The 13,349-nt window shown below is 28.1% G+C and overlaps 1 protein-coding gene across 1 annotated transcript; it reads left to right on the top strand.

Annotated features, from left to right (window-relative positions):
• The first annotated feature begins 993 nt into the window (after positions 1-993).
• LOC132939288 (chromosome-associated kinesin KIF4) lies at positions 994-9,401 on the top strand. The gene is given in 22 exon segments (XM_061006375.1): positions 994-1,306; positions 1,368-1,480; positions 2,069-2,301; positions 2,378-2,568; positions 3,585-3,728; positions 3,810-3,910; positions 3,966-4,168; positions 4,243-4,418; positions 4,492-4,671; positions 4,740-4,865; positions 4,933-5,282; positions 5,356-5,500; positions 5,581-5,802; positions 5,884-6,072; positions 6,140-6,278; positions 7,014-7,183; positions 7,315-7,428; positions 7,489-7,734; positions 7,794-7,877; positions 7,940-8,128; positions 8,555-8,625; positions 9,101-9,401. Coding segments are annotated over 20 exon segments (3,324 nt in total). The 5' UTR covers positions 994-1,306; positions 1,368-1,480; positions 2,069-2,078; the 3' UTR covers positions 9,162-9,401.
• The last annotated feature ends 3,948 nt before the right edge of the window (positions 9,402-13,349 follow it).

Here is a 13,349-nt window from a genome sequence, read left to right as displayed (position 1 = left end):
ATTTATTATTTATTATGTTGTAACGTAATATTATAATAAACAATAGCCCTATAAGTCCTAACCTAAGTTGGAAACTTGGAAACAGTAATAAATTGAAAATTCACTGAGATTCGGTATTTACCAAGGTATGGTATTTGTTTGTTATTACTCCGCCAGTACACCGTATAAAATGTATCACCCAGCCACTCATGTTTGTTATCGCCCCGCCGGCCGCCATGAATAAAATAAACAATTTGATATACAGACATACATATAAATAAATAATAATGTATGATAAAATAAACAATAAAAATGAAAATTATATATTGTAGGTATTATAAATTAAACAATAATATTTCAAAATTTTATATTATTTTATACATAAAATTTAAAAAAAAAATAAAAAAATAGCCGAGCTAATAACCGAAAACATCGTATAACCGGTTAGATAAGCAGTTAGTAGTAAGCAAATACCGGGATCAAAATTTGAAACACCTCCAGCGGAAACGGCGTGCGCCAAATGTCAATGCTCGAGAAATGGGAACAAATCAACAAACTACAAAGCGGGGAAAAAATATTTATTGGAATATATTATTTTTGGAACAAATGGTTTATTCCAAAATTGTTACTTGTACATTTGTTTCAATGAACTTTTTTGGGAACCATATCTGTTCCGATATATTTTGTTAAAATCCAATATATATTTATTCCAATGATATTTGTTCCAAAGGATATATGGGACAAAAACATTTGTTCCAATGTTCTCCTTTTCAAATTACATTTGTTCCTACGAATATTTGTTCCAATAAGTTTTTGGAATAAATGTCTATTGGAACGAATAATTGTGGAACATGTAATACAGTCCCGTCCCCTTCCTCGATTACCAGATGTAAGCCACAATTTTTAGTATTATCTCTATGACCTCACTGGTATAGTTCGTGTTGTTGGTCACACTGTCGAGCTAACTGTCAATTCTTGAATTCGAATGTAAAATGCAAATTGTAATATTTGTAATCGTAATTCGTAAACTCGTCGGGTGATGGGGTACTGGAATATCTCAACCGTTCGTACTTCGTAGTCCGTATCCTACACTTTTTTTTAAAAAATTTATCATTTTAATTATTCTAGAAAAAGTTGTAAATTCAAATTAAAAGTTCTAATTAATAATTATACTATTATAGGTATAAAGTGATTATTACTTAACTCAAAATTTGTTAGTTAATACTCATAAGTTATAAACTATATCTCATATATTAAACTCTGTATTACAATAAAATATTGTTTCAGTTTAGTGTACCAACATCAAACTATATTTTATAATCGGGTGGTCCGTGATTTTCATAATTAATTATTCCTTCAATTTACTGATTGCGGTTTTTACTTTTTAGTAGTTTTTAACATTGAATTCAACGTACAAATGAATATGTGTGTGCCGTTCTTTGGTCTATAACATAGGTATACAATTTATCAGTTTTTGTACTTTGAATAATAAATTGAAAATGTAAGTAAATCACTATATTACTATAGTCAACATTATTAAAATAATATAAGTCGTTAAGATAATGTTAGCACTATTGGTTTTCTCTCTTATCCATGCTCAAGGCACAGTATAGCAAATTTGAGTTCAGCAGAACCAATACTGTGTTGTTAGCTTAACTTTGTAGTGACGACCTATTATTAAACTTAAAATTAAGAATATTATCTACCAAGGACATTAATACATTAACATTTATCTTTAATTGATATCTACTTAATATATTATGATTTTATGATTAAAATATTAATAAAAGACGCTAAAATATTAAATCAAACAACATCAAATTGGTTTGGATAAACTCAAATAAGCTTTAATGCACTAGATTACAGAGAAAAAAAATAGTGAATTTACATCTTCATAGGAACCTAAGTATTGATTCTTGTTGTTTTTAATATCTCGAGCTGTATTTTATAACAAAATATAAAGTAAAGTAATAATTAAGTAGGTATTCATAATTGTTAAAAAAAATTAATGTTAGCCATCATTTCAACTTGAAATTAAGTAAATACATTAATAGTAGTTTAATTTCAAAAAAATAATTTATTTTTCCAGTCTTAAAAATATGGATTCCATAAGAGTAGCAATTCGTGTTCGTCCTCTTGTAAAATCTGAATTGGATCGTGGATGTTCAAATTGTGTGTTAGCAGATTCCATTAACCAGCAGATAATTGTGAATAACAATGCTAACCTAACATTTACATTTAACTATGTATTTAGTACTGAACATTCTCAAAATCAAGTCTATCAGTCGGCTGTTGAAGATTTAGTTCAAAAATTGTTTAGTGGTAAGAACATAATTTTTTTTTATATTTTTATATAATAATTTTGTATTAAAAAGTTTCAATTCCGATTTTATTTTAGGATATAATGTTACCATATTAGCTTATGGTCAAACTGGTTCAGGTAAAACTCATTCAATGGGAACAAATTTTGTAGATGATGAAAATGAAGACGAAAAAGGTATTATTCCACGAGCCATCCAAAATATTTTCAATGAAGTACAAAATAAATCAGAAGAAGCTAAATTTTCAATTAAAGCATCATTTATCGAAGTATTTTATTTTTAAATTATATTTACTTATAATAATTATACCATTATTTGAGTTTTATCAAATTGTAAATTTATCACCTTCATTTAGTATTAATTTATTTTATTATAAGTTCTAAATAGTAATTAGATGGGAAAATAAAATTAAAGTAAAGTCTCATGCTAAAGTTCAAAAATGCACTCCCTATGCTTTTTAACCATCAATTATATTGCAAAAATTATCTTATTATTATATTTTACTTTATAACTGCAAACACAAGGTTGGGTAGATCAATAGGAACCTGGTGTATGGTTTTGGTTTTATTGTAATTCTTCTTTTCTTTGGTAATTAGGTCTCTAGGGACCAATCCATCTCATACACACCCTTCTCTATCTATTACTTTTTTTCTTCTAATTCAGATCTCCAAAAAGAGCTTCCCCATTCCTTTTTATTATATTGTCCCTTATTTTGGTTTTCCCATCAGTACTTTTCATACAGATTTTGCTCCATCACTGCTTTTATAAGCTCGTTTTAAGTACTTCAAACATACACTTGAATGTAAACTTCTCTTACTTAATATTATATATTTGCATTTAAAATCTCTCGCTCTATGCTTTTCATTCTCTATTAGTTTCGTATTTGGTTGGCCTGAAGATTATCCCAGATCACTTTTTCCAATACCAGATTCAATAATATAGGTGATAAATTGTACATATTATATTAATTAATTATTACCACATTGCTTCAGTAATGTATATTTAGCCAGTGGCATAAGGATTAGTTGTACTCAATGCTGAATTAAAAAAAAAAAGTAAAAAACCCAAACATTTAAATCTTGCGTTTCTACAATTCAGTAATTCCTTATAGGTAATATAATTTTTAAATATTGGATGAGATGATCTAATAAAAAATGTAATCAATGTAGTCATTCTTCTTTCCCCCACCCATCCAATTCAAGCCGTGTATTTATTGATTATAACAAGATTGTGTTTTATATTTAGCTATTTATACATATTAAATAATTAAAAATTAATTTATAGCTTTATCAAGAACAAGTGTATGACCTCTTATCCCCTAATAGAGCTACTCTTGATATTAGAGAAGATGGCCGTGGAATTTGTATTCCAGGATTAACTGAAATAAGTGTATCTGATTTTTCTTCAACACTTCAATGTTTAGTACAAGTAATTATTTTTAATGATTTGAATTTTAAAATATTTTATTAACAGTATATTCTGTTTATTAAATTATGATACTTGTTGTAGGGTTCTAGTGGTAGAGCAACTGGAGCGACTGCAATGAATGCTCAATCATCTCGTAGCCATTGTATATTTACATTAACCATAAGTCAAATGCAAGAAAATGGGTAAAATATTTTCCTAAATAATATAATTATTATTTACTAATAACTGTTTGTTTAGAAACAATACAACTGCCAAATTCCACCTTGTAGATTTGGCAGGATCAGAAAGAAGCAAAAAAACAAAAGCTACTGGTGAACGATTTAAAGAAGGTGTTAACATTAATAAGGGTCTCTTGTCTTTAGGAAATGTTATTACCTCCTTATGTGAGAAATCTGCTCATATTTCTTATAGAGATAGCAAACTTACCCGTTTATTGCAAGGTAAATATTAATTTAATTAATTGAAACTAATTATTACCTAATATTTTTCTTTTTTTACGAACTGATGTTTACAGACTCTTTGGGCGGTAATTCTGTTACATTGATGATTGCATGTATTAGTCCTGCTGACTATAATATGGACGAAACTGTGAGTACTCTGAGGTATGCTAATAGAGCATTACAAATTAAAAATAAGCCCATTATAAACCAGGATCCAATTACTGCCCAGATTTCTGCACTTTCCAAAGAAGTAATTAATTAAAATTTTACTTAAAAATAATATTATTCAGTCTTTTGTATTAATTTTTTTTTTGTTTATTCAGAATCAGGATTTGAAATTAAAAATAGTTGCAATGGAAACTAATGGTTTTGTTAGTTGCCCACCAGAACATATTACATTGCAAAAAACCAATAAAGATTTACAAGAAAAGATTCGTGCTATGAGTCAAGTATTAAGTGAATACATGACACAAAGTGCATCACTAAACATGAAAGCTTTATTAGTAAATATTTGATGCTTTATTTTTTATAAAATTAGGTTTTTGCTTTTTTAATTTTTTTTTTTAAATAGGCTGAAACTGGACGTGATACAATGAAAAAAAATCTTGAAGAATTAAAAATAGATTTTGAAAATGCACTGAAATGCAACAATTTAGATGAATTTAATAATATAAAACATAAAATTGGCTCAATTATGGTATGTTACTGAAATACTATAATAGGACTAACTTAAAAATTCAAATAATGTTTTCATGTACTTGTAGGATGAGCATAATAGAACAGAAGTAGAAATTACTGGAGATGATTATGTTACTGCTACTGAAGACATGGATGAAGATGATGTATCTGAGCCAGATAATGAAACTGATCAAACTAAAGAGCAAATGGTTATGGAAACTATACAGTTAAATCGTGAACTAAACAAACTAAATAAAGAACTAGCTATGAAGGAACATTTAGCTGCTAAACTAATTGAATCAGTTTCACATATTGGTGAATACTGTCCCGAAGAAAATACTGAAGAATTAAAAAATAAACTTGAACAATTAAAACAAGAACGTGATCAATTAGAAGAAGCTCTTAAAGCTGCTCAAACAAATAATATTAATTCCAAGTATGTTTTCTTTATTTTACATGATAATTTATACAATTGTGATTTTTATCAAATATTTTTTTTAATTATACAGGCTGTCTGAACAAAGACGTAAAAAGTTGCAAGAGCTTGAACAAAAAATATCAAATCTAACTAAGAAGTGTTTAGAACAAGATCGAATTATTAAGATGAAAGCTAAGAATGATAAAAAAGTAGAAAACTTAAATAATGAAATTAAGGTGAGTTAGATAATAATACTTAGAAAATTTTATTATATTTCTTACTTTCATTACTTTTATGGTATGGGTTTTATTTTTAGAGCATTAAAGTTATGAAAGTAAAATTAATTCAGCAAATGAAAAGTGAAAATGAAAAGTTCAGACAATTTAAGTTGGAACGTGATCGGGAACTTTGTCGTCTTAAAGAAAATGAACGTAAACAAAAAAATCAAATGATTCGTATGGAACGATTGCATGTTAGGCAACAAGCAGCTCTGAAACGTAAATTAGAGGAAGCTGCAAATGTTAATAAAAGACTCAAAGTAATTTAATTGATCATATTATAATATTATAATATATTTTCAATATCTATTAGTTTATTGATTTCTATAATTATTATTTAGGATGCTCTTGCAGTTCGTAAAGCTATTGAAGTTAAAAGAGATGAGGCATTTATGCCAAAAGCTCAGCGTATTCAAAAATGGGTAAATGAAGAATTGGATGTGTTAATGAGTACAGTTGATGCAGAAAAAACTTTAGAGCAGTTAGAAATAGACCGAGAAACAATATACAAAATGATACAGAGATGTGAAGTAATTAAAATTTAAGAATTATGAAATACAAAATCTTTATATTGTCTAATAATGATTAATATCTTAGGAACAATTGGAAACAACAGGACTCACAGATGAGTTTAAGTATGGTTTGAAAATGGACAAAAATGAAATAACTGAAGAATTACAATTAAGAACTGCTCAGATCATGGATCTTAGACAAAAAATATTTGATAGTAATGAAGGTATGCAACATTTAAAATTAAATACATGCACTTAAATGTTAGTATAATTTTTTGTATTAGTTAAGTTTTGAAAATATCTGTGTTTGTGCTTTTTAAGTTCACACCAAATGTTAAAATTATTTTCTTACTTGGCACAAAATAGTGTTATTTTATGCTACCTGAATGCCGATACATTATTGTCTTTGAAAAAACAATTATGAACTGAAATTAATAAAAATTCCATTTGTGACATTTTGTCATCAATGTTTTTTTTTTTTTTTTTTTTAGGGTTAAGGCTTTGATTACTAGGTCATTAGCCTGTGGTACTGTAGGGGAGGGTACTGTTGATTTGTTTACACGTGAGTGTTTGTTTTTGGCAGAATTTTTGATTTGGGCACCCGTAGGTATCTGCCATGCCCGGGTGGGGGATAGCGGCACTTGTTCTCCAGACACCGTGACTTGCCCGAAGAAAAATGCCGCCCGCGACCGAGGTATCAAACTCCGGTCGGCCACTCCGTCCCCCTCATCAATGTTTTATTTATGTACTTTTGATGTTAAATTTCTAATTTTTTATATAACTTATCCTCATTTATTTGCTCCAACATTTTTCCTTGCTTCCTATCCAAGTACTATTATTATAGATTGAAAAATATTTACTTATTGCTATTTTTAAAAAAAGCACAGATCACATCCATTCATTCATATACAATATTTATGTTCTTTGAACTAAACTTTTAAATTAAATAAAGATTTTAGAATTTTTTTAAATAATTAATATTTGTTAACAGAACTGATGAAAAAAAAACCGTTTTGATCATTTAACAACTATTGCTGATACCAAAACTGCCTTAAAACATGTATTCCATGTGGCTGCCGATAATAGGAGAGCTATGTTAGAGTTACAGAATCAAATTGAGGAACTTAAAGTAAGACAACTATTAGGTTCATAAATTAAAATTAACAATCCTGTAATTACTAATACTAACATATAAATTTAATTTGATTTAAAAGTACTTTGCTACCTATAAGGTTAATATTTTTGATGATTTGTTTTTAGGCATCTTTACTTGAAAAGAAAGATATTGTGAAAAGCGGAGAAAAAAAAATATTAGATATAATGAACAAACATCAAAAGCAAGTAGAACAACTCCAAAAAGAATATGAAGACAATGTAATACTATTATACTTAAAGTTATGCCATCAGAAATTATTAATTATATTTTAATTTTAGATTCTAGTTTTATTAAGGCAATTAAATGAAAAAGAAAGTGCATCAAATGGAGGTAATGGTAGTGAATTTACGGAACGATTCAGGATCTATGATGATCAACTTAGTAAATTTGAACAGCTAAGAGAAGAATTAAATCAAAAAGATAAGCTAATATCAGATCTTCAAACAGTTGTAAACAGTGGTATTAGTTCACATCGTTCAAAGTCTTCAAAATCTAAAACTATGAATTCTTCCCCTATAACTCCAGTAGGTTAGAACTGTTATAATTTTTAGATGTGATTCATAATCAATTATTATTGTTACAGACTAACTTTGAGGTTGATGATACCAAAGAGAATTGTGTAGATATTACACCATTACGTCGACGTTTGAACAAGCTAAAACGAGAGGTGAGTTAGTATAATTTATTAATTTGAAATATAATTTAATTAAATTTATTATAAACATTTAGAGCAGAATGTTTGAACCTTCCGAAGAACGTGAAAATCGCTTAAATTTAAAAAGGAATGCTGAAGGACATCCAATGTGTCTATGTATAAAAAATTGTTTAAAAAATATTTGTATGTGTCAAAAAAAGAATTTGTCATGTTCCAAGTATTGTAAATGTTCTGCTGCAGTATGCACAAACAGACATTCACCAGTAAGTCTTATTAATATGATTTCAGAACATATTTTATTGCATTTCTAACTATTGAACATAAGGAAATTAATTTGTATCTTAATTTAAATCAAATTAAGTACAATTTATGCAGTAATATTATAATGTATTTTGCTATTATGGTTTAATTTCTTATGTTGATAAAAAAAAACATATAACTTGTATCCTGATTTTCAACTAATAATTTATTTCATCTGTCATTTAAGAAATGGAGTAAATGTGATGATAATGAGTTATGACTTTTATTAAAATATTAAAGTATGACATAAATTATAAAAAGATAGTTAGGTTAATATATGCAATTTATTAACACATATTTGGGACAAAATGTTGATCTAGTTGTCACTGCACTTAATTAAATATAAACACTAAATTATAAAAAAAAAATTGATTTATATTTTATTTCAGAAACATGAACCCATCCAAGAAGAAGAAGAACCATTAGAAAATGTTATGAACCAAACATTTAAAAAACCCAAGTTAGTATGATTAATGATAATTATTAGTCTATTTTTAGTTTTAACTTATTATTTATTTGTACCTTGTTTGTTATCCCCCCTCCCTACCAAATATAAAATTGATTAGTAAATTGTACATCAACTGTCTTTTTAATCGAAAATGTTGATATTTCTCTATATTTTAAGTGATTCTAGGAGTTTCCCCACTTGCCTTCCCCTCCCCAAATTTATAGGACGTTCTCCCAGTTATTAAACAAATAAAATGTGTACAAATTGTGAAAATTATGTTTTAAAGATTTGGGAAATTGTCTTATTTTTTTGTTTTTATGAGTAATATCATAAAATAATAATTAATTTTTTTAAATTTTTTTTATGGCATATAAAAATGTCTGTGTAAAACCGTCTGGTTGCGGGGTGATAGATATCAAACAACTAATAAATATAATTTATTTTAATAGAAATATTTATAATTAATCAAATTATTTTTTTTTTTTAGAACCGAATTACCCACAATTGCTGACATAGCGAATGAAACATACGATCAATTTTTAGAATAATGTACATTTAAAAATAGCAATGTGGATAAACAGCCTTTTTAATGTATCCTTGTGTTTTATTACGTTTCATTTTTGACCTACTCTTATTAATTAATTAATTTTATTGGATCAATTTGTCTCTGCATTCAAGTATATTAATGTATGTATATATTCATTTTATATGGTTATTTTATAATATATTATTTTCTATATAGATTTTACTAACTTTTGTAATTTATAAATTAAAGAACTTATTGTAAATGTGTAGTTTTCTTAATAATAATTGTCTTAAGATAACACCTGCAACACTAATTAAAATATTAAAAAGGTGGACATTATGAATGGGTCACTGTAATGGATGTTGTTAAATTTGAATTCAATGATATAATATCATTGTATAAGAAAAACGATTCTGAGCGAAGACAACCAGAGTTTCAGTATTCAAAAATAAAAATATTTTTTTATATTGTACTTGTAGAGCAAAAGACTATAAATTATATACATAAAAAAAATTTAAAGTATTGATTTGAACAAAAGTTATTTCATTTAGTCTTCCTGTTAGTATCTGTATATTAACAATAATTTCAAATGTATTTTTTGATACGAGTGAAACAGTAACAGATAAGTAATAAAATTATCACAACTATTTTATTATGATTTTTATCTCCAGTAAATTATATTTTTTTTAAATACTGCTAAAATAGACTAGGATAACGTGTTCCATCCCTCCTCTTTTAATTTCCCAAATCAATATTGCCATTACAGTTATTTTTATTAAGTTATTTCAGATTTTATTAAGGATTTTTTGACTCTGGCTGATTTGGACTAGAAGTTGAACGGCTTTTAGGCTGGAAAATCTAGATTGTCAATTTTTTGTATTTCCTTTTTTTTTAAATAATATAGGTTCTATAGGTCTTATTATTTGTTTGATATTATAAATAATTGAATAAACATTGATATATTTAATTTTCATAAAATCAGTATAATTTTTAAACTAACGGAGCTAAACGTGTTATACTGAGCGTACAATTTGGTATACTTGTACTACGCACTTGTGAGACTGAGACAACAAATGTCGGTGTAACGTCCTCTTACATACGTTCTTTCAATACGTTTCATTGTATTATATTAACATAGGTAGTCATCGTTCAAGTGTAATGCAAATAAGCAAATTTATAACTTATTGTAAGTAATATGAAATTTGGATATTTCTTCATCGACAACTCGTCAGTATCTAATCGACTAATCGCTAAACAATATCCCTAACCGATGCATGAGGCGAGTCAGCCGACTATTTATGTCTATGGTACATTGATTACATCTACCTATTATCGACTATTAATTGGGGAAGGAAATCAACAAAACCCACTCTGATGGAAACAATTTGTACCCTCCAATTCGGGATATATTATACTATATAGTTTTATATTGGTTATTTTACTTTTTCTAATAAATTAGTTTATTTTGTTATTGAAACTTTATATTATGCTGGTAGGTATTGGTATAACAAATTAATACAGGGAGCGCTGTTGACGCCTGTCGTACTGATGGTTAGGCGGATTTCATATAATTCATATTCATATCATTAGTATTGCATTTTGGTATAAACGTAAAAATACGAAATCACACGACACGGTGTAGTGTGAACCCGGTTTTAGTGTCGATTAACTTTAACCGGACATTTTAAGAACGGCCCTCGTGTAATAATGAATAATATAAATACAAAAATATCATATTTTTATTCATAGATATCACAGCTGAAAAAATAGATATTTAAATTTTAAAATTGCCTCGACCGAAACCTAGTTAACTTGGCAATCAATGAAAATCAGTTTTAAAAACTGAAATTCGTCAAACCAAATTCCTTCAGTTTTGTCTAGCTTTTTGGTCTAAAAACAGTAAAAACCATTTTTTTTTAATTGAAAAAGTTTATCTAATTTATTTAATATCATTGCCAATGCCTGTGCGTACGTAAGTTAATTGACTATACACGAATATACACAACGATCGAACTATCGGGCGGCATACATTATGCGGACCTACTGTTATGAATCAGGACATTTCTTAATTTCTAGGAAGTATTGACTAAAAATGATTACAGATTAAACTCACACATACTTAATTTTAACACACTAATATTCGTTTACTTTGCACATACTTACAAGGTATTTTAATATCATAATGTTAAGTTGCCTATATTAATTTCCTTAAAACACGACCGACCGGAGCCCCTCAACGAATAGTTATCACAATATATTTATTTAAGGGGGCTACAGCCGATGAAAAAAAAGTGACTTTTAGACCAATAAGCTAGACAAAACTGGAAGAATTTGGTTTGACAGATTTTAATTTTGAAATAGATTATAATTGAACAACAAGTTTACTAGGGAATGATCGAGGCGATTTTGAATTTTTTTTTTTCATCTGTGATATCCAAGAATAAAAATATGATATTTTGTATTTTTATTATTCATTATGACACTAACAATAATTGGAATATTCAAAACCGCCTCGGTCATCTTCTAGTAAATTTGTTGATCAATCGTAATCCGTTTTCAAGATTAAAATCTGTCAAACCAAATTCTTCCAGTTTTGTCTATCTTATTGGTCTAAAAGTCACTTTTTTTCATTGACTGGAGCCCCTTCCAGCCCCCTTAAGGTTTATTTTATAATACGAAATTTAAATATATTGAAAAACATTATAACAAACAAAATTAATTTTTAGATTGGTCAAATCTACATTAGTTTTGACTTTTGACAAAACCGGCTGTTGCAAAACAGCATGTTTTTGATATTTATTAAAAATAATTTGAATATGAATTTGGGGGAGGGGGGTGTCACCCTGGACAAAAGTAAATTTAAGGGGGGCCCAGCTACGTGCTTGAGCATATAAATGCTCAAACACCTCAACTGGCCAACTCGAAAAATTAAAAAAATCGACGGTCATGTTACCATGTTGGTCACCTATGAGTTTATATCTTATAAAGATTATAAAATCCCGATAATATCATTGTCTTTAAAATATTATAACACCAATGATGGTACCTACCAAAAATAGTGAAAAATCTATATTTTTTTGTACTGTATGGCAACTGTATCAACATGTGATGCACGTTTAGTTGCCTATCTAAAACGCCGTGAAGCATTGTCCGCCCGTGACTATTTTATGTCTTTATGGGATATTAGCAGCCATGTAAGCACACCATACCTTACATGCAAGTTTTTAATTCCACTTCATATTTGCAAGCTCTTTAATTATTTTTAAAGAAATATATTGATTAAAACAATCATAAATAAATGTGTGTCCCGTGGCGTTATATAGGTAATTGGGATTTAAAATGTTAGTCAGTTGATTTTGTAACTCTTAAGAATAAAAAAAACTAATGTATACAAAAAAAAAAAAATTATAACCTTTTTATAATTTAGGTATACATTAAGTGCTATTAAAATTTGTTGTGGAGCGGTGCAGTGTTTGGCCAAAAGTCACTAATGTGTGCTGCGGTCAAGCATCGTCCGCCGTCGCAAGCTTCCGGATGGGTGGGTTCTTATTGCGACGAATCTTCGCCGCACACAATTATAGAAACACAGTGTTATTGACCATGGTTGTCGATACTTTAAGTCCAATAATTAAATAAATATGTGACTGCTCTGCTGACAATGTCTGCGTACACCCATGTGGCTATATAGTATAGGTACGTCATATTTTATTTATTAGGAAACCGTGCGTAACTTTTGAGTATGACCAAACCCAATGGTACGTAATCTTGAGTTTTCTAGGAATTTACTGGGGATGTGACATCTTACTATACACGTTTTTTGTATTATTGTTACAAATTTACAATTAAAAAATTAATTTCTGTACCCATCACTGGCCATAGTCTATATAGGTATGGACATGGATATTCCACTAAATATTTATATTAGCAACTTCTAGAATTTATATAATTCTCTAAATGTTTTGCGTATTTTTGTGATAATTATAGTTCCAGAAAACGTCTACCTACCTATGGTATAATTTTTATTGATTTACAAAATATGTGTAATAGAAATAATGGTCGTGCATATTATGTGGAAACAAGTAAGCAACAACAGTTTATCGGTAGGTAGTTGGTGTACCTATACTATGATATATACATCCGTATACACATCATTTGTACATGGATATTTTTATAGTTCGGTTTTGGTTCAATCACAAAAACCATACCATGA

Source organism: Metopolophium dirhodum, chromosome 2 (genome assembly GCF_019925205.1).
Source record: "Metopolophium dirhodum isolate CAU chromosome 2, ASM1992520v1, whole genome shotgun sequence".
Classification (NCBI taxonomy): Eukaryota; Metazoa; Arthropoda; class Insecta; order Hemiptera; family Aphididae; genus Metopolophium; species Metopolophium dirhodum.
This window is presented reverse-complemented; position numbering and strand designations above follow the sequence as displayed.